Source organism: Dendropsophus ebraccatus, chromosome 4 (assembly GCF_027789765.1).
Source record: "Dendropsophus ebraccatus isolate aDenEbr1 chromosome 4, aDenEbr1.pat, whole genome shotgun sequence".
Classification (NCBI taxonomy): Eukaryota; Metazoa; Chordata; class Amphibia; order Anura; family Hylidae; genus Dendropsophus; species Dendropsophus ebraccatus.
Window position 1 is genome coordinate 7,351,375 of NC_091457.1, and position 22,664 is coordinate 7,374,038.

Genomic DNA, 22,664 nt, shown 5'->3' on the forward strand with positions numbered 1-22,664 from the left:
TGCTAATTTGCTAAAATGGTTTTCCACGTTTTGTAGAGTTGGCTAGGAAACCTTATCTCCCGGAGGCTTTTATTCCCCTCCTCCTCCTCTTCTTCCCTCTACAATCAAAGTTGCGGTGTAGTGATGCTGCATTGTATGGCAAGTGGCCTCTCATTGATTTCTTGTCGGACAGAACAAATGAATTAATCCTGCAGCTGAAATATTGTGAAAGGGAGGACAGGAGCCGTGGAACAAAGATTGAGATGGTTGTTTATTGAGATGAACTGTAAGACATGGAGTTTTTAAAACTTGTCACTTTGTGGCATGTGTAAGGCTGATCTAACCTGTTACATGGAACCATTATTTATATAGTTTCATTGTCTTCTATGGTTTAGGCACTGTGGCATACTAGTACAGCTTGATAAGGTCCGCGCAGAAGCAGCCTGCAGTAGTGTCCAGCTGCCATGAGGAAGCCAGGCAGCCAGTGTGGCCAGTGCTCTGAGGAAGCCAGGCAGCCAGTGTGGCCAGTGCTCTGAGGAAGCCAGGCAGCCAGTGTGGCCAGTGCCCAGGGAAGCCAGGCAGCCAGTGTGGCCAGTGCTCTGAGGAAGCCAGGCAGCCAGTGTGGCCAGTGCTCTGAGGAAGCCAGGCAGTCAGTGTGGCCAGTGCTCTGAGGAAGCCAGGCAGCCAGTGTGGCCAGTGCTCTGAGGAAGCCAGGCAGCCAGTGTGGCCAGTGCTCTGAGGAAGCCAGGCAGCCAGTGTTGCCACTGCCCGGTGAAGCCAGGACAATGCACATTGCTAAGATTCAACCGTTTAGACTGCCAGAGCCAGGTCCAGCCAGTGCACGGGGTCTGCCAGCAAGTCATATCTAGGAACTGCTCTATAGTGAATCTCTATCTAAAATTGGGTGAGTACAATCTCTGGACCATGTGAAAATTGTAAGCAAATCACATGATCAGTAGGGCGGTTCAATTGTCATGATTTAGCTCCGAAGCTGGATGTAATCAATTGATTTGATACTCTATGGGTGCATTTACACAGAAAGATTTATCTGACAGATTTTGGAAGCCAAAGCTGGAATGGATTTGAAAAATTCAGTTTTTTCCTTTATGACCTGATCTCTGTTTATAGGCTGTTTCTGGCTTTGGCTTCAAAGATCTGTCAGATAAATCTGTCTGTGTAAACGCACCATTAGCTGGATCCCTACTTCTCCTATTAAGGTAACAAAGAGACCATTCTTCTGATCATGTGACGCTTCCTGTTCCACCGGACGATTATCGTTCAGATTCTCGTTAAATCGTTCTAATCTAAACAATAATCATTCGGTTAATATGCAGTTAACGATTAACGACTGAACGAGAAATCGTTGATCGCTTTATAAGACCTGGACCTAATTTTATCGTTGCTCGTTCGCAAATCGTTCACATTAAATAAGACGTCGTTCGGTTGTTCGCAGTAGATACGAACGCAATAGCGAAGAAAAAACGATCGCAAATACAATCATAAGTAACGATTATCGTTCCATGGAAATGAGTGAAGGTTTTCAGGTCTTTCGCAATATAGGTCGTTTGAGATCGTTAATCGTTAACGATTATGCGAACGGTAATCGTCCGGTGGAATAGGGCCCTAAGCCAGTGTTCCCCGACCTGTGGCTAAAACTATAACTACTTTCCCTGCTGAAGGTAAGTTCCATTAATAGGCTGGTGGTTAGTTTGTTATGATTGAAGCAAACTTTGCACTAGAAGTAGGAGAGTTGTTAGGCTTGCGGCAGTCTAAAGCAATGTGCATTCTGCTATATTACCTCACACGAGTAAAGCTATTGGCAGGACCCTGCTACAGCACATTTGCCATTGAATTTCTGACCCTCCTCTCTTAGTCTTGTCTGCCCAGGGAAGTGACAGGGACAGGTGCCCTTACTGATGGGGGCGCACAGCAGGTTGGCATGACACTCAGATTAAGTTTAGCGTTGGACATCCTGTGTCCTTTCACCAAAGACATGATATGTCCTGCAGCGTATCCCCTGCTATGACTTTGTTTGGCTTGCATGAAGCTGTACATATGATCGTAGACGTAATTCCCATATAAACCCTCAATCGCCCATCATTGTCCCAAAGGATGTAACACTCCATATTTTATTCATGCTGGTGTTTCTGCAGTCTTTATTCTTTTTTTAGTAAGTTTTTTTTTTTTTTTTTTTTTTTTACTTGAAAAGCAGTAATTTGATTGTATATAGTAATATTCGTGTTTACAACCGTCTTTACCATTGATATTAGGGACACCTGTTCTAGAGACTTGATATTTTATCCTATTATGCTTGTTTCTTCTCTGCCACAATGTACACATAATACATCACTCATCTATGTCACAACTAGAGATGAGCGAACCGGCGGAGGTTCGGGTTCGTGTTAACCTGAACTATTGACTTCTGATTCCCGCTGTCTGCCTGCTCCGTGGATACAGCCTGAGGACCACGGGAATCAGAAGCCGAGAGTTCAGGTTCATACGAACCTCATCTCTAGTCACTACTGTGTGTTTTATTGGTCACTGTTTCAACAAACGTTGCCTAAATCATTAGTACAAGTGAAAAGAAGAAACTCTGTAATATATCTTAATAGAGAAAAATGCCCATTCCTCAAATTTTCAGGATCCTTTCTTCTCCTTTCCTCTTAAAGGGAAACTCTGGGGGTAAAAAGTATTTATTTATTTTTTTAAATCAGTATGCCCTAGAGGAGGTGTACTCTTTCCAGTCAAACACAGTGCTCTCTGCTGCCACCTCTGTCCAGGAGAGGTTTTTTTGTTTTATTCTTTTTATTACCCTTTAAAAGTCACTGAAAATTATATCAACTAACAGGGTAGGTGATATGTATGTGATCAGTGTGGGGGGGTCTTACTACTGGGACCACATGTGAATGACGCACTGGTTACTCACTACGGGACTGCAAAAGATAGCCAAGCTCTGTACTTGAGTATCTTGGGCAGTTCGCTGCTTTACCGCCGCTTCATTCACACAGGGGACTAAGGAACCCCACCCCTATTCTTGTAAATGGTGGCGGTCTAAGTAGTCAGTCCCACTGATCAGCTATATTATCACTTGTGCATGGGATAATCCATTTAAATCTGCCAGAAGATCAATCTGCTCTCTGAAGTTTTAGATTTCATTCTGCTTATGGAGAGGCAGAGGCTAGGAGTCACATACAGAAGCTGCAGCAGCTTGTAGTAAGCGTTATATCTTACTCCAGTGCTGTATATACTGCTGTTTACACTGCCAAGTACTGCTCTATAATGTCTTTCCTTCTGCTGCTGCCATAGGAGGTGTGCTATAAAGAAGGGGTGTAAAATTGCGGCCCTCCAGCTGTTGCAAAACTACATTTCCCATCATGCCTGGACAGCTAAAGCTTTGGTTGTTCACGCTTGATAGCAATTGTAGTTTTGCAACAGCTGGAGGGCTGCAAGTTAAATGTGTGCTATAAAGATACAGGAGACTAGGATTGATGTGTGCAGGGTATGGAGACATAGTAAATAGTCTGCACCCACTTTCTCAGGAACAACTGGAAATTGGAGATTTAAAAAAATGCAATTTTAAAGTTCTATAATAGTCAGAACTAGTGCTAAAAGTAGATAGGATTTTTCTCTTCTGTACTTTGTTGCAACTGTTCACTCTACACTTATTTCCACCAGTATATGCCCAGTGCTAGGAGGTGCTGTATACGCTACATTCTATACGCTTCACTTCTAGCCTCTGTGAAATACAAGCACTTACAAGTAGCAAAATGTTAAATAGGGTTAACTATGGAGGCCATACTGTCTGTCTCATAGCCCATAAAGGATCAGTGTTTGCTCTCAGTTGGAGGACAGGGTATTAGCGGCTTATATTTGACCAGCGCTCAGGAGTTTGGAGACCCTCTGCTCGGGGGCAGCCCCCTTCTCCTCATGTCACAGCAGACTGCTTCTGTTCATGCTGATGCTCCACATCTGAGCATATGTTACCAGCGCGGCTGGGTTGTTGGCTCGTCCGTGACTGTCACTCACAACTGTTTGGTGATGTTGATGCGATGCGGGCAGCCAGCTCTGGAGCTCTGTCACTTTTAATGTTCATCAGTTTTTTTATGGTCTCCTACATATGCAGCCACTGATTGTAGCCATGGTAGTATTGGTCATAGGCTTGTTGTTGTCGTTTAGCAAAAGCTAGATAGCTCAAGGTTAAAGCTTATTGATTAAATGCATGCTGGGAGTTGTAGTTTTGCAACAGATGGAATGTCACAGGTTACCTAAGAAGCATCACATGGTCGAAAGATTGGACTCTTTTCTCATCTGATGTTGAGGATTACTTATCCATCATGAAGCCTTAAAGGGAAACTGTCACCCCCCGTGCAGGGGTGACAGGTTCCCGACCCCCCGCTACAGCCCCCTATACTCACCTGATCCCTCCGGGTCCCGCTTCTGGATCCAGTCGGGTCACGGAGATCTCAGCCGCTGCAGCCCGGCGCGCGCGCTGAGAGATGAGTCCAACGCTCATAGAGAATGACGGAGAGTCCAGCGCTCGGTCATTCTCTATGAGCATTGCACTCATCTCAGCGCGCGCGTCGGGCTGCAGCGGCTGAGATCTCCGTGACCTGACCGGATCCAGAAGCGGGACCCGGCGGGATCAGGTGAATATAGGGGGCTGTAGCGGGGGGTCGGGAGCCTGTCACCCTGGCACGGGGGGTGACAGGTTCCCTTTAAAGGGGAACTTTGGTAAAAAAAAAAATAATTGTTTTTTAATCGGCTGAGGTCATAAACTTATACAGATTTGTAAATCACTTCTAATTAAAAAATCACCAGTCTTCCAGTACGTATCAGCTGCTGTATGTCCTTCAGAAAGTGGGGTTTTCTTTCCAGTCTGATACACTGCTCTCTGCTGACACATCTGTCCATGTCAGGAACTGTCCAGAGCCCTGTCTGTGGCCCTGTGTCATGATAGCAACACTATAGATGATAGTGCTATAGAGACAATGATTCCCTGTAACGTCCATTAATCCAGCATCTGATCCTCCAGCAATATCCAACTAAGAGACGCTCTGATCGACAAACAGTTATGTGGCGTCTTTTACGTTGCCTGTTTGTTCTGTGACGGTTCCCTGCAGCTTTTCGCCCCAGAGACTATCTTGCTTCTCCATAAATAACGGGTAATAAATAATTGTTTTTTTTTTTCCTGGATGCTGACTTGAGCTTGAATGGATTGTGAAACGTTAGCAGAAAAGCACAAAGCCACTGACCCATTTACATGTTAACTTTACCCCCCAAAAATTGTCTGTATTGAAAAACCTGAAATCCTGCAAATTGGCAGGAGAGCTAGAAGCGGGCAACTGAATGGAAATGGGGGAAGTAAAAAAGCTCTTATTTCTTTGTAAGATTACTGGCTTGCTCTGCCTGCAGATTAACATGAGGGTGATATGCCCACAATGTATTTTAATATCCTGTCCTTTCCGTTCCAGGTTTCTCTTTGTCCAGCGTCCAGGCTTCGGCTTGGAGTACCCAACCGCCACCATTGAGCCCAGTAGTTGGAGCGGCAGCGAAAGTCCTGCCGAAGATATTGAAAGAATGAGCGATTCTGCTGATAAACCCATGGACAATGATGCAGAAGGTGTCTGGAGTCCGGATATTGAGCAGAGCTTTCAGGAAGCGCTCGCTATCTACCCACCATGTGGGAGAAGGAAAATTATACTGTCAGATGAAGGCAAAATGTATGGTAAGTCGCCAGCTGCCATTTACATCAATGCCAAATAGTGTGTGTGCATCCCGGATGGAAAAGTGCTTTACAACAAATCCATCACATGCCAACAATATCTACAGAACCCTCCACGTTTCTGTGGTGGTCCCAGTCATGTAGTGATGAGGTAGGATGCTTTTAGACTATTCTGATACTCCTATGGATTTCAGTGGATATATTTGTACAATTAGGGAATATATTGAATACATCAGCCACGGAGCTACTTTGTGTGGTCATCATCTGCTGCTGGGTCTTGGGGGGGGGGGGGCCCTTGTACTGGTCCCGTTTTATGTTCCTAAAGTACCAGTGGCAATTCTGAACCTTTTTGGGGGATTTACATAATCATGGAACATATCTAAAATGTGTACCGTGTGATGTAATAAAGCATTAAAGAGCACCTATAAGCAAATTAAAAAACAAAAAACATAATCAAGAGGGTGATAATACAAGTGTGCTGCCCATCTGAAGTTTGGTACTATTAGCAGTGTACTAGAGCTTTTGACTACTTGCCTGCCAAACACTAAATAAAATATACTTATAAAAATCCTGTTCTATGCTCTTTGGAGAGTATATATAAAACATATATAGTGTATTTCTACATCAGTCACAGGGAATATTCCCCCAAAAATGTCTCTCCAAATATTTTTCCAAACCTGGTATAGTATAGTTAAGTGTTCTGACAAGGGGCACACTCCGACTGGTAGTGTGTAATCCCTTACCGGCAGGATATCTCCGGTACAGGATACTTTGTGATGTCTACGGGTCCTTGTGAGATCCAAAAAGTTCATCCACGCGTTTTGATAAATGCATTCCTCTTTGTCGAGGACCATCTTGACAAAGAGGAACACATTCCTTGAAACACATTGAAGAGATTTTTGGACCTCACAAGGTCCCGTAGCTCTGTTTTACCCCTACACAGACTGGTAACAGGTCAGTCTTGCAGTAACGCAGTGTATGTCATTGGTTGGAATTTTGCTGAATATGCTGAGATATTTTTTAGGGAAACTGAGATACACTATATATGCTTTATATATACTCTACATATAGCATGGAACAGGATTTTTATTAGTAAAAAAAAAAAAAAAAAAAAAAAACATACCCAGGGCATATTCATCCATGCTGATTTCTGCATCCAAGTTAGTATGGTTTCGAATTACATTTGCATAAAATTTTGTATGAATCTGTGCAAAAATTTTTTACGTACACACACGAACTCAATACAAAGCCAAAGAACGCAATAAACTTATAAGGATTACATATTGCAGGGGCAATGGTTACCTTGTAGCCTGTCATGCTCCAGATCCAGATAAATAAATGGTTATGCAGCAACGTTTCTAGAATGCGCTAGAGGACCAGATCTTAACACGTGTTGTGAGTATACCAGACGTTTAGCCGGTGTTGTGCCGGGCAGAGAAGCATTTACTATCACAGTTGTAAAATGTCACATCCGCTGCCACGTGCGATCATTGCTCACTCCGTAGATGTTTCGATGCAGGCGGTTATTATTAGTAAAGAACCGCACGTCAGCGCTCGTCTGTAATACGACTTGCCGAAGTGCGGGAGCCGCCTCTGATATAAAGGGATTTTCGTGCCATTGTTACATTCGCATCCTAAAATTGCTACATTGTGTAAGAGTAATTATAAGGTAATCCGGATTCTCACTTTCTGGGCTGCAGGCGGTGTGCAGCCGATTGGTTACTATTAGTCTCAATTAATGTTTCTCTGTGGCGTTGAAGCGATGGACACTTATTTATTCTTCCTTGTAACAAACGTAAAAATCTAATTATAACCTAAGGAGGATGGCAGCACTAAATACAGTAGACAAAGTGGCGTACGAGCCTGCCTCTTATTTTGGTGCATCTAATGTGCATTGTGTCCCATGCATCATATTCATCATTGTATTACCCAGTTTCCTTCCCTCCTCTTCCATCATACAGGGGACATAGCGAATTGGTTTCAGTATAATAAAGCATGTATGATGTGACACATAACAGCGCTTTGGCTTTTTAGATCTTAAGGCCCTTGACCCTCATCCAAGCAGTGCAACGCTCATATGGAGATTATAGGGTCATCTTCTCCTAATCGTATAGATTCTCCAGCGTATTTCCTTGTATTTATAAAAGTATATTGTGTAATAAAGGGTGAACGTTTTGTACTGATGCTAATTTATGACTATAATGTGTGATTTAATGCATGGCGTATGTAATAGTAATTTTACTTTTTAAACTCAACTTCCTTTTTGTTAGAGATTGCATCATTGATAAATTGTTGTGAAGACTGGCAACTAAGATTACAGCAGGGGCAGGTAAAGGACAGCGGGTGTAGATAAGGACAGCGGGTGTAGAGCTCTGAAGGTGCAGGCGGCGGGTGTAGAGCTCTGAAGGTGCAGGCGGCGGGTGTAGAGCTCTGAAGGTGCAAGCAGCGGGTGTAGAGCTCTGAAGGTGCAGGCGGCGGGTGTAGAGCTCTGTAGGTGGCGGGTGTAGATCTTTTGTAGATAAGAACGGCGGGTGCAGAGCTCTGTAGGTGCAGGCGGCGGGTGTAGAGCTCTGTAGATGGGGACAGCGGGTGTAGAGCTCTGTAGATGGGGACAGCGGGTGTAGAGCTCTGAAGGTGCAGGCAGCAGGTATATAGCTCTTAAGCTAGGGGCAGCGGGTTTAGAGGTCATGGCTGGTAAAGATGAGAGGTCGAAGCCCAGATTAGCCGGGCGCTGCTCCCCTCTAGCACATTACACTCCTCATAAACCCTCCTCTCGTAATAATTATTCTTGCCGGGGACTCATTTCATCCTGCTTGTAGTTTTAGCTCCTCAATAAGTAACAGTAGGAGATTGAAGAGAAAACTAGCACAGAGTGCAAGGGGGAAAGCAGATGGTACTGCGGCTGCCACCAGCTGTGCTCCCTCCCTCCCTCCCACTCCCCCCCCCCCCCCCCCCCCCCAGTGCTGGCTGGATGATGTAATGGAAAGACGGAGCACCCCCCCCCCCCCCTGCTCCTGCTCTGGTGTGCGAGTCTCTTCCAGGCTGTCAGTGTAGACTGGAAGCAGCAGCAATACTCGAGGCTTTTAGTTTGCAGCTGTCATGTGACCTCAGCTGCCAAATGGAACATAATGTCTGGAAAAAAAAATTAGACTTGTGCTGATGCTTCTCAGCTGCTCTTGGCAGAAAGTTTGCAGGCCCTGGTTTCCTGCCGCATCGCAGGGTCTGGAGAGTAAGCCATCTTCTGCTCTTCCACATTGCTGTTAGAAATCAAGCAGAAGGGCACCAACATATGTAGCCGCATCCTGAGAATAGTGGTCCAGTATACAGCTACTGGGCCCATCATGGGAGGCTTCTTCTTCAACTTAGCGCAGTGGTGGGAACTTGCACTTTGGTTTCCCTTTCTAGAACTGCAGAAGGAAACAAAGGGTCATACCAACACTCATTCAACACCCCTTTATTCCTGCAAGAAGCATGCCTACGTGACTGTCGGGGAAACACTCCAGATCTTATACTCTCCTAGATTTGAGGAGTATTAAAGTCTAGGTCAGTGATAGGGAACCTGTGGCCCTCCAGCAGTTGCAAAACTACAACTCCCATTATGCCTAGACAGCCTTCGGCTGTCTAGGCATGATGGGAATTGTAGTTTTGCAACAGCTGGAGTGTAAAAGGAGCTTATTTGTCTGGGCTCATACAGGGGGTCACATAGACTGAACACAACAACAGCCCCTTGGCACATTCCCCATAGTAAACTCCACGACAATAAAATCTCTGTGAACGTCTCGGTGCCGGACAGATGTTTGACATGTGTCCTTTTATCCTCCTCGATGGTTTTTGTTGCCTTTCATAATAAATTTTTCACAGTCTGAATAAGTAAGAGTTCCCTACACAAAATGATCTTCTATGATTCTTCGTGTTGCTGGAAAAATTGGGGGAACGGTTTGTGCCATTAAACTGTGGTTGTTGGGTAGAGAATCCCCTAGCAACCAAACTGTCCCTTCTTCTACCAGCAGAGCAGGGGCAAAGCGGGCAGCAACCACATCATGGCATTCTCCATGTGACAGGGAAGGGATCCATCAGGCCAATGGTGCACATGTACAGAACTCCGCTAACATGTGCTGGTCAGTCGCTGTGCACTTTTTCTGGTCATATTGTACATCCATGGCAGGCTAGGTGTCATATACATGCACCGTCCACAACATAAGAACGTCCTTGTAATTTTGTTGTGATGTTTTTAGTGGGGCCATCATTGCACTGCATAGTCACTGGCTTTATGGCCTGTTGCCATGGTTACAGATGGCTCACACGACTCCGGACTACCTCTTCCATCACTTGCACATTTTGTCCTGTTTTCTCCTTTGTAAACATTAGGCAGGGATCTGGGATCCAAATATTTAGATAGTTTATATCATAAGATTGTGTTCACACGTTGCAGTTCCTCAACTTTTTTTTTTTCCTGCCTTTGGAAAATTGGAACGGAAACCCAATGTGTGAACATGGCCTTGGCTTGGTAACTTACAGTAATCCTATAGGGGTGTGCACAGTCCCTTGCTGTAGCGTTGCATTTAAAAAAAATTTTAGTTTTTTTTTGCTTGCAAAAAAGCAGCTTTTTTTTCCCCGTTGCATTTATGACTCTAAAATATTCCAGGATATTGAGTATTAAAAAAAATGTGGTTTTCTGTAAGCAAATACCAGATGTGAGGTATCGCGTTGCGTGCGGCTTCATCTGTTATTGTAATCACTGTACGCAGATTTTCTATTGTCTTCTGGGTCTCTCAGCAACCTCTACAAGTTGTATCGCGGACACCTGATCCACATAGGCCGAAACTGTATAGGGTGCAGTAATTGTAAGCTGGAAGGAGGAAAAAAAAAATCATAGACTTGTTTATCAGAGCCATGAAAAAGACGGGAGGGAACCGCAGAGAACTTAATAATACTAAATATAAAGGTGAAAAGGATTAGATGTAACCGGAGATGAGCACAGGCTGTCCACTGGAGGAAACATCAGAATGCAACCATTAACTAGAATGGTGACTTTGAAGTTACTGTGCAAGGAGAATTTCCTTTAAGCTCAGTCTAGATGATAACCCCAGGAAATCTGTACAGCACCGTGGAAAACTTTTATTGTAAGTTAAGACCAGATTTAACTGGAAACTACTACAGTCACAAGTAATCTATAGCTGTCAGCCAAATGTATGCCTCTAGAGAGAAGGTGGAAGATTCGCCCCTTCTCCCTGGCGTACACCTGCCGTATCTCCCTGCTTGCCCGATGGTTGGGGGGTGAGGGCATGATAAGGCAGGGTGGAGTCATTATATCATGTCTTATGCCTGCTTGCAGGTGTAGATTTGATGCACAAAGCCTGTGCTCTTCTGGCCAGAAAAAGGGGTCTGGGCTTTATTTAAGGCCGGTGTACAAGTATAAATGTCCCCGTACATGTCTAATGTATGTCCTGCAGGAAGTGGTGTATTCTTCCCAGTCTGACACAGTGCTCTCTGCTGCCACCTCTGTCAATGTCAGGAACTGTCCAGTGCAGGAGAGGTTTTCTATGGGAATTTGCTGCTGTTCTGGATAGTTCCTGACATGGACAGAGGTGGCAGTAGAGAGCACTGTGGCAGACTGGGAACAATAAACCATTTCCTGCGGGACATACAGCAGCTGATATTGGAAGAGTTGGGATTTTTAAATAGAAGTGAATTACAAATCTATCACTTGATTTGAAAGAATTCTTTTTGCTGGTGTTCCCCTTTTAAGCCACTGCCAGACTCCTATAGTAGCGGCCTATTTCCGTTTAGAGCAGAAGGATTTGAGCAGTTGAAATCAAATTTTCCTGATCGATTCTTCCTTCCATCTATGTATATGTGCGGAGGTCCTAGCACACACCAGTGCAGGTCAGCACGTTCAGTAATCACACATCTAATGTGTACAGCCACTAGACTCCATGAAGAGCCTGCTTGTGACTAGGTGGATCTGACTATTACGTGTCATCCTCAGTGCACTATAGGACTGGTTTGGAGGCTTCTAGATGTAAGCGATAATCGCTTATTTTACTGTAACCCCGGGGTGGGTGTAACGCCCCAACAAATACTTCCTGTCTGATCACATTCCATTAGATTTGACATTTTAGTCATTGGATCAGCGTGTGTCAGCAGGAGAATATTCACAAGCGTCATTGCATATCAGCTGTGTCTCATATCTTAGATAATATTGCGGTTGGACCAATGGATTTGAAAGATTTTCCACCATTATGTCCCGAATCAATGATTTGCTTGCGATTGTATGGTTTTTGCCTTTGGTGGAAAATGTTATTTCCTATATCAGAGATACTGTACTCAAAGATCTGTCATGTATCTCATCCTCCAGTCAATAGCAGCAGCTGCAGAACCACTTCGACTTATAGTTCTGTAGATTAAGATGGAGGAAACATAAGTGTGGCTTCTTTCTGACGAGTAGGTTAATTTAGATGACCCCTTAGCATTTATTGATCATGTGCGGAAACCAAATAAGGACCGCATCACCAGCATCCCCGCGCTGACAGTGGTCCGTTCATGTAAAAAAAACAAAGCGGTGTACCTAGTGGTACATTCACTTTAAGCAGACCACCAAGGTCCCACTAGGAGCCTTATCGTCAATTGTCTCTCCTGTCCGGCCCCATCCTTCCCATACACAGGAAGGTTATGAAAGGCCGAGCAATCCTGTATTCTCGATCTGTGAAATCGGTGTCTGCACAGGGCTAACTTCAAGGTGTCCTCCACTCTAGGCAATTCTTTGGGCAATGCTTATCTTAATATGAAGCAGCTCAGAAAGTCTTTCCCAGCTGGGATCCCCAGCTGGGATCCCCAGCGATCAGCTATAATCTGTGGAAAAAGATGACGCTAAGTGTCCAGTTTCTCTGCAGCGCCACCACAGGGGAAACTAGGCATTACACAAAATGCATTCACATCATGGCCTGTGTACTGCTGGACAGATCGGAGTGAGAGATGAGGATCCTGAACAGAAAACCTCCCTCCACTAATGCAGAATACCTTATGGGGGGATCATTGCTATATAGATTGGATATAGGGAGTTTATTGCTGTGTGTAATGTGTAATGGGCTTCATGTGTCTCCATGTCCTCGTGCATTGTTCTCCTGTTACCAGACTGGCGTGTGCCCTTGTGGGATGGATGAGGCTTTTTATTGGAGGAGTGGGGGGGGGGGGGGGGGGGGGGGGGGGGGGTTGCATTGCCTACAGACTTGTATGGAGATATATTGTGTTTATGAGAGTGATGTTCCAGTTGGTAACTTGATTTTAGAGCCGTAGAAATGACAAGAGATATGAAGTGGAAGCTGCGGGGAATGTAATAGGATTTGGCTTTGTGTTTCTCACTTGTGGAATAGACTCGGTATCCTTGTGAAATACTTTCTTAATGTATAAACTGCAAGTCAGACACCGCCATTCCGCACAGTAACCCCCCTACATGTTACCGTACTACACGTCATGTCTTATACCACCATATAACCGTCCTCTCCAGCCCATGTCACGCTGTGATTCTCAGCCTGTCTAGTATCGGGTTAGTTCTGGACGTTGTCACCTCTGTGAGACTCTGGATCCGCGCTCGCACACATCATCATGTGAATTGTTAACTTAATTATGCCGGTGATAAGACTTCCATGTATGAAACGCTGCCAGACGCCAACCAGCTACTGTTTATTTACTAAAGGGTATAGTATTATAGAAAAGCAAAACCTGCTGACTACAGTCCTCTATACACAGAGCACTACAACCCCCAACATCACTATAATACAACTGGTATACTCCATACGTAGAATACTGCAACCCCCAATATGACCTGACCACTGGAGATCACTATAATACAACTGGTATACTCTATACACAGAGAACTACAACCCCCAACATCATTAAATACAACTCTGTTAAACTGCATACATAGAATGCTACAACCCCCAACATCACCTGACCTCTGGACATAAAACAACTCTGTGACACTCTATACACAGAGCACTACAACCCTCATCATGACCTGACCGCTAGACCCTACTATAATACAACTCTGTTACACTGTATACATAGAGCACTACAACCCCCAACATCACCCGAACATTATTATTATTATTATCCTCTGGACACACATAAAGTACTACAACCCCTAACATTACCTGACCAGTGGACATGACGATGATACAGCTCTTTTCTCTAGACATAAAACACTACACAATGTAATCCAACCCCTGGACACCACCATAATACAATTCTACTGTAAGCTTCACATAGAACACTACAATTCCCAGCGTGACCCACCCCCAATAGACATAAATAGAGCACAGATCTGTTATACTGTATATATAGATGACTTCAACCCCCAACATGACTTGTATACCTCCATTTGGAGGGAAGGCCGCCATCTATAGATGTGCACCCTACGTAGGGGACAGTGGAAGGTGTGACAGATGGGGAGAGCTGCTGTTCCTTCCGTGTGACAAGGTGTGGACTTTACTGATCTGAGAAATCAGTTTTAGCAGCTTTGCCAGAGGGACAGGAGCACCTTGTGTAGCCCTGCGGCACTGCTGAGATTAAAGAGGCTTTTAGTATTTGGCAACTTAGGATCAGGTTACTGAAGGTGTGTGCCTGTCTGTATTATTTATTTACCTGCCACCAGAGGTGTGCTCCGAGAGCGAGGATACACGTATGCTGAAGGTGAACCTCAGCCGGGCTTTACCGTCCAACTGATTGAACATTACAGGAAAGAGTCTAATGTGAAGCTGGGGTTACACCAACTATTTACAATACAGAGGAACACAGTCCTGACCTGTCCTGAATGATGTGTCCTATTCCGGGTTACATTTATATTTTATTTACCTGGCCATCGTAGGACCCTTATATGCATGCATATGAAACAGCTATTTGTCCCACAATGGCCATCCATGTTAGGCTCAGTTCACAATGAGCTGAGTATCCTGCAGTGAGTGAATGGGAGGGCACGTGCGCGTCCACTCTCGCCGCTCAAAGAATTGTCATGTCAATTTTTTGAGTGGAGAGGGGAGGAAGCAGAAGTGTGCGAGCCCTCCCATTCACTCACTGCAGGACACTGAGTGTGGCAGAGAGTTCCGCCGTTTTTGCTCAGTGTGAACTGGGCCTAATACAGGACGCCATTGGTAGTTCCATTGGAAATCACAGGTGTCAAAAGGGCTGTTGCAAAACTACAATTTCCATCATCCCCGGACAGCCTTTCGGCATGATGGGAATTGTAGTTTTGCCCAGTTGTTGGGCTGCAAGTTTGACGCCCCCATCATAGAAGAATGGTGCAGCATGCTCCTCTTCCTGTCCAACAGCAAGGAGAGATTGTTGTCGATGACCTGGTCATAGGTCATGCTCAGTGTGAGCTTAGTCCTCTACAACGTTTCAGCTTCATCTACATCAGGGGCGTCGAACTCAGGCCTTCCAGCTGTTGCAAAACTACAATTCCCATCATGCCTGCTTTGGCTGTCCCGGCATGATAGGAATTGTGGTCTGGGAACAGCTGGAGGGCCTGAGTTTGACACCTGTGATCTACATAACATTTATCTAATCCCATTGACTGAATTACGATCACACTTGAACGGTAACATGTCTTGGACCTTCCTCACTCCCCGTTTCCGACGTTACATCTTTTATGTCGGGCATCTGTGATTTACCAAGAGAAACTGATTTGGCTTATAGAAAATACAAACACTGTAAATATATCAAAGAATTGTGCCGGATCAAAACTCCTTTTCGGATCAGGCTTCCAGTAATCTTATTTGGAACAGACTTATTCCACTGGAAGCCTGGTGGCGTACATATGATTTCATTCTATTTCCTGGGCCCAGACAATGAGCTGTCGTCTCGCTGATGCTATTAAAGAATGTTGCTGGATCAAAATTAATAAAAATACAATGTTGTCTTTCCTGAGGGCTTGTGCAAGCTAAGCGAATACTCAGGTATTCCAGATATGAGAGATGTTTGGAGATTGCATGAAATGTTCTGCGTTTTCGTGATCTGAGATACAGTGTTGTCTGCCCCGCGGCATCTTCTTCTCAGAGCCCAATACAGTTAATTAGCTTCTGTCTCTATAGCAACTGCCTCATCGGCTAAAACACAGTCTATGTCATGGATGCGCTCCGTGTGCTACCTGAAGGGCTCTTACTGGTCTGGCCCTCGTTCTGGAGGACTTGGCTCACACCATAGTTTGCTAGAAAAAAGCATAAGACTAAATGTAGACACGGTGGGTTTGCTGTATAAAATATCTGTAGGAAAATCCACATCAAATTGTGCTGCTTTGCTGTGTCGAATATTCTTACGTATTATGCAAAAAAAAAAAAAAAAAAAAAACATTGACAGAAAATCCAGTGCGACACATTTTATTGTAGATTTTTTACTTGAATGCAGTGAGAGGAAAAATTGCAACTCATGAACAGAATCTTTTAGTGTGGGTTCTGCATCAGAATCTGTATCAATGCAGAATTTAAAATTTTTATCAAAAATTGACAATGGAAGTTTGACAATCCAACCCCAAAATCTGCATAAAAAATGAAGAAAGCAAAAAAAAAAAAGCATCAATCACAGTCTGAACAAATATTACACTTCAAGTCTGATTTTTTTTTTTTTTTTTTTCGAAAAAATTCTGCATATTTGCATTTACCCAAATAGGAAGATAAAACATTTGGCCTGGCGTTTGAAATGTAAACAATGCTTTACATTGTGTTCACACATTGCTGTTTTAAACACAGTAATTGCATTATTTATTTATTGCGTCATAAACAGCGTCCTTACAGCAAATTGAAAAAAATGCAGTGAGGGATGACCAGTTATGATTTTTGTTTGGTTTTAAGGTGGCCATAGATATAACTATAGCCTCTTATGACTACAATCGGCATGTATACAGGTCAATTTGTTGGTAAGCTTCTATGAGTGAAATCCCTGTGACTTAGGATAAGGTCACACTTCTGTAGGATCTCTATTCTAAGCCTCCACCTTTAAGAGGCTGTTTTTTCTTCTTTTTTTTTTCTCTTAAATCAACTGGTGTCAGAAATTTGTAATTTAGTTCTGTTAAAAAAAATCTCAAGCCTTCCAGTACTTATCAGCTGCTGTATGTCCTGCAGGGAGTGGTGTATTCTTTTCAGTCTGACACAGTGCTCTCTGCTGCCACCTCTGTCCATGTCAGGAACTGTCCAGAGCAGGAGAGGTTTTATATGGGGATTTGCTGCTGCTCTTGACAGTTCCTGACATGGACAGAGGTGGCAGCAAAGAGCACTGTGTCAGACTGAAGAGAATACACCACTTCCTGCAGGACATACAGCAGCTGATAAGTAATGTAGAATGTGGAGATTTTGTAATAAAAGTAACTTAAAAATTTCTGGCACCAGTTGATTTAAAAGAAAATAAATTGGATGAACAATTCCTTTTAATTTCTTTCACGAAAAGTAAAGAAAACTAAATGGGCCGCTGTAAGGGCCCTATTCCACCGGACGATTATCGTTCAGATTATCGTTAAATCGTTCGAATCTAAACGATAATCGTTCGGTTGAAATGCAGTTAACGATTAACGACCGAACGAGAAATCGTTGATCGCTTTAGAAGACCTGGACCTATTTTTATTGTTGCTCGTTCACAAATCGTTCGCATTGAATAAGACGTCGTTCGCAGTAAATACGAACGCAATAGCGAAGAAAAAACGATCGCAAATACGATCATAAGTAACTTATCGTTCCATGGAACGTCGTTTTCAGGTCTTTCGCAATAGTGGTCGTTTGAAATCGTTAACGATTATGCGAACGATATTCGTCCAGTGGAATAGGGCCCTTAGACTGATACCAGTTGATCCTGAAAGACCAAGAAGACTTCAATGGGCTCAATAGGTATCTTGTCTGTATTCCATCAAAGTGTTTGTACATTTATTTAACTAAAATCCATGACAAGTTCTTTAAAGTGTTAACCCTGCTTAAAGGGAACCATTCACCCCGTGGCCCCCGGCAGAAACAGTGACATAAAGGTCAATATACTTACCACATCGCTCCCGAATCCCGTTGTTGACACGGAGAAATCGCCGATTCTTCTTCTCCCGCCCATTATGGTAATGAGCTGAGATGAGTCCAACGTCCATAGGAAACGACGGACGAGTCCAACTTATTCATGAGGTCCTCTTCTCGTCGCCGCCCATCCACGCCTCCTGGAACTTGATTGACTTCTTCAGTCTTCTGACGAATTCCCGCGCAGGCACCGTTGCGATGGTCTCGTCACCTCTTCTGCGCCTGCGCGGTAAACAGGATACGTGTTTGTGACAATCGGCGCACGCGCAGTAAACTGCGGAGCGGCTTCAATTGTGAACTGCGCATGCGCCGAAAACGACTGTCACAGCGCCTGCGCGGGATCCGGCGAGAAGAAAGAAGACAAGGAGGAAGAGGACCCGGCGTCAATCAAGTGTCGGAGGCGGGGAGAAGGCTGGACTTCGGACCCGGCGGCGCTCATTACCATAATGGGTGCGAGAAGAAGAATCGGCGATTTTCTCCGTGTCAACAACGGGATCCGGGACGGGACCGGGAGCGATGTGGTAAGTATATTGACCTTTATGTCACTGTATGTCAGTTTCTGCCGGGGGCCGCGGGGTGAATGGTTCCCTTTAACTATGTTATTATACTTTTTACTACAATTCCCATCATGCCTAATGCTTTGGCTGCCCAGGCATGATGAGAATAGTAGTTTTGCAACAGCTGGAGGGCCGTGAGTTGGACACCTGTGGTTTACAGCTTCTGGTTGTGAACAATAACATCTCCATCAGTGTCATATACATATGACTAGTGACCCCCTTTAAGGGTCTGCTGTATGTCTCACAGCTTCATTACTTTCTTGTCACCTGGTATAAATGGTTTTCTGCCGCTCTGTGCCATACGTTGTGTGACGAGAAGACGGCAGCGCGGTTAGTCTAAAACCACAGGCTCTGTCAGATGCTAACCGCATTATCGGATTAGGAGAAAAATTATCCTGAGTGAAATTAAATTAAACTATTAAATTTGAAGGCATTACACGAAGATAATGTTGGGTAAATATGATGTGAGCTGCTTTGAAGTTCACAAGTTTCTGCTTTTATTTTTTGGATTTAGTTTAGATTATTAAATGAAATGCCATTAAAAGGAAGAACAAGGCGGCGATTGTGAGGGACGTCTGCACCGCAATGATCTGTGTCCAGGCTGAAAATCGCCAATGTGAGGCTTCAGGATATGTTTCTTGCATGTGATTTTGTTTCTGGAGGTGTTGGATTTCTTGCTATTATGGACTTTTATAGTGTTATGTCATAGTCCTACTACTATAATACTGCCTCCTATATACAAGAATATAACTACTATAATACTGCTCCTATATACAGGAATATAACTACTATAATACTGCTCCTATATACAAGAATATAACTACTATAATACTGCCTCCTATATACAGGGATATACTACTATAATACTGCTCCTTATATACAAGAATATAACTACTATAATACTGCTCCTATATACAGGAATATAACTACTATAATACCGCCCCCTATATACAGGGATATAACTACTATAATACTGCTCCCTATATACAGGAATATAACTATTATGATACTGCCCCCTGTGGAGAAGCATGGGACTGCACTTGGGTATAATGTGAGGCTGCTTTCTCTGTATGCTCTGTCCACAATGGAAATGTCATTCTTAAAGTTAAAGTAGTTCCCTGAAGTATTTTTGTTAATGTGTCTTCCCGGTGCTGCCCCCTGTAGGTCCAGAACTTAGAGGTTGCTTCACATTATGAGAATAGAACGGACTACCATGTTTTGTATATTAGGAGAAAAAGATGAAAATCACTAAGGCAAATGTGCTTTCAAGTGGCGCTTTGCCTTAATCTGATGTATTTGCAGTAAGGGGGAAAACTCACAAAAAGTCTTTTGAAAATGTCACAGTGCAGAAAATCTCAGTGGTCCATTGTGTCGGCGGCTAAGTGAGTGCATTGCATGACAAAACTGGGGCTCGCTCCTGATTGTAGTACTTTTAATGGTCACAATAAGCCCTTGTTTGGCGAGGTTTGCTCCGCACTTGTTTTTTACCCACGCATTGTAATTATTAGCCGCAAACAAAGCTTTCATTTGTTCATAGTTACATGATTTATATTCTTAAATGTCAATAAACTACACCCTGTATGTGACAAAAGGACTCACAAGATGTTCTCTCACTGTGCGAGAGGCAATAAATTTAATGCACAGTTCTTTCTTCTTCTTCTAAATGGTGAAATGTCTCCGCTGAGCTGAGCGCTTGTGTACGGTGTATTTATTGCGGCCGCTTTCTTCCCCGGCCACTCTGATGCTCACCATTGTTAGAAGGGATTGACTCTGTGCAGAGGCAAAAGCTTTAGTCCTGGTCCTGGGTCCTGAGATAGAGGATTAGCCTTTTATTTCAATGGACAAACACAATGTGCAGGAAAATCCAATCCTAAGCAACGCCGTCATAAAAATCCGAACATATCTGTATGCTTATGAGGTAGAACTGACCGGACAAGGCTCATATGATGGCTATTGTGATGGGTCTGCGAGGGTCATTTACATAGAATCTTGTGCTCACTGTATGATACTTTTACATAACAATCTTTAAAAGGTTTATACAATCATAAGAGCATGAAAGAATCAAAAGAATCCACCACATCTTGTAGATTTATTTTTTTCCCCTTATCTTTCACCAACTGAGTCTACATGTATATGGGGAAGAACACGAGGAGCAGCCTTTGGCAGAACCCACCCTACTCCGGGGTAGAGGATCATATACTTACCTGCTCCTTCTGGTCCAGTTCTCCCAATACCTGTCCCGCTGGAGAGATAGCGCCACCCGCTCCTCTGGGTCCGATATCCATAGGAAATTACTGCTCCAGTGATTTCCTATGGACATCAGGCTCCTCTGCTTATTTGCATATTGAACTCGCAACAATTTCTCTGTGGCAGAAACGGCAGGAGGATGTAAGTATATGATCCTTTTTCCAGGGGTAGAGTGGGTTGTGCCCCAGGTGCCAGGGTGACCGCTTACCTTTGAAGGGAACCCATCATGGTGCCAGAGAGTGAGAAGAGCTCGGCAAGCTGAGGTATAGTTTTATGGAAAAAATTTAATTCAAACTTTTCAAGACTCTCATTTACACAAATCGATTATCAGGAAGGAGTGATCCACGGCTGTTTGCATCTTTTACATGAGTCTAAAAATGTATTGTTATCGTAAGAGGGGATATAAAGATGATAGCGATATATTTTAATGGCCCAGCTGTGTGATTGATCGTGCCTTCTAAAGTACCGATTTTGCTGATGGACGTGAGGTCATGGACGGCCGAAGATTACTCAATGCTAAAGGTCCCTTATTCATTTCAACCTCTGCTTCCGGACTGAGGAGACCAGTGGGCGTTCCTAACAATGATTGACAGCTATCTGTATGTACACTTGTATAGCGGAGGATGGCGGTTATTAGGTAGGACCAGCCACTGGATTCCTAAGCACAGACATAAATAAAATATAGGTTCTACTAATATGTATATCAGTTAGAGGTGAGCGAAACTACAGTAAGTTCCGATTTAACAAATGATAAATGCTCGGCATCTGGCTGGATAAGATGGTTGCCTGAAATCATGAATACAGCCATAGGCTATCAACCTGCTCAGCTCCTCCTTTTTGCTATTTTTTGTAAGTTAGCCCTCCAGCTGTAGCAAAACTACAACTCCCAGCATGCCCAGACAGCCTTAAACTGTTCAGGCATGCTGGGAGCCATCGTTCTACTACGCACAGAGATCCACTGGTTGGGGGTACATTTCTCAAGATAGGAAAGGAGTGATAAAATATAAAGCTATAAAAAACTTTTTAAATAATTTACATGACTGTATATGAATGCAAAGTCAAGCCTTAATAGTTATATTGTGGATCCAATCTCATCCACATTACAGCCACCAAAAGTAAGCAATGTCTGTAATCCGGAGTCACATGATCCCTTTTATGCTAGTCAGTAGCTCTAAAAAAAGAAAAAAAGGTCACGTGTTGCCCTTTAACCTCTATTTCCCTTGGGTCGGGAAGTTATGGTCACTTAGCATCACGTGATTTTTGTATCGAGCTGATGGGAATCTTGTGATGCTACATACACAACTACAGAGTGAATGATCCGTTTGATACTATTGGAAAGAACTTATTTACATTGCAGAAAAATAATTCCATGTGTTCTGCCTATAAAGAAAGAAGCTGATGACTGCTTACAGGATCATAGGGACGAGGCGTTAAACATCTCAGCCCCTTTGTACATCTATAGACTTGTTCTCGGGTCTGACAGGCACCGTAAATCTTTTGGATTTTATGAGGTTACAGGCAGGGAGTCTACCTGATCGGACAGGTCCCCCCGTTCTTTGTGCCCTCATTTGTGTCCACGTAAGGCGCCAATTGTCAAGTGTTGTAAAAAGACAACTGGGAGCAAAACATTTTATTTGGACTTGTTTGTTTTGTACATTAAGATGGTCTAAAGCAGGAATGGGGAACCCTCCGCCCTCCAGTTGTTGCAAAACTACAATTCCCATCATGCCTGGACAGCCGAAGGCCAAGCCCAAGATGAAGGATTATTCCTAATTTACAGGATAGGAAATAACTAGCTGGTTTTGGCCTCTGTTGTTGGGATCCGGTGAGGGTCCTAGTGGTTGGACCAGTACTGATCAGCTGTTTATCCCCTATCCTGTGTATGGTGGATAACACTGTAAAACATTGTCTACAGTGTGGTAGATACATACATTTTCTATGTACATTTTTTTTATTATTAATTTTTGGATTTACATGTTTATTTTTTATTTGGTTATATATATTTTACAATTACAATTGTAACTTACTTCTATTTAAACATTTCCAGTCTTCCAGTACTTATCAGTACTTATTCTCTCCAGTCTGACACAGTGCTCTCTGCTGCCTCCACTGTCCATG

General features: G+C 43.6%; 1 protein-coding gene across 10 annotated transcripts in view; it reads left to right on the plus strand.

Annotated features, from left to right (window-relative positions):
- The window catches only part of TEAD1 (TEA domain transcription factor 1), an 88,993-nt gene that overhangs the window by 14,739 nt on the left and 51,590 nt on the right, over nt 1-22,664 (plus strand). For all 10 annotated transcript variants that reach the window (XM_069965073.1, XM_069965071.1, XM_069965072.1 and 7 more), the window contains exon 2: nt 5,451-5,704. In XM_069965073.1, the coding sequence (XP_069821174.1) occupies nt 5,451-5,704 (254 nt within the window). The remainder of the gene's footprint in view (nt 1-5,450; nt 5,705-22,664) is intronic.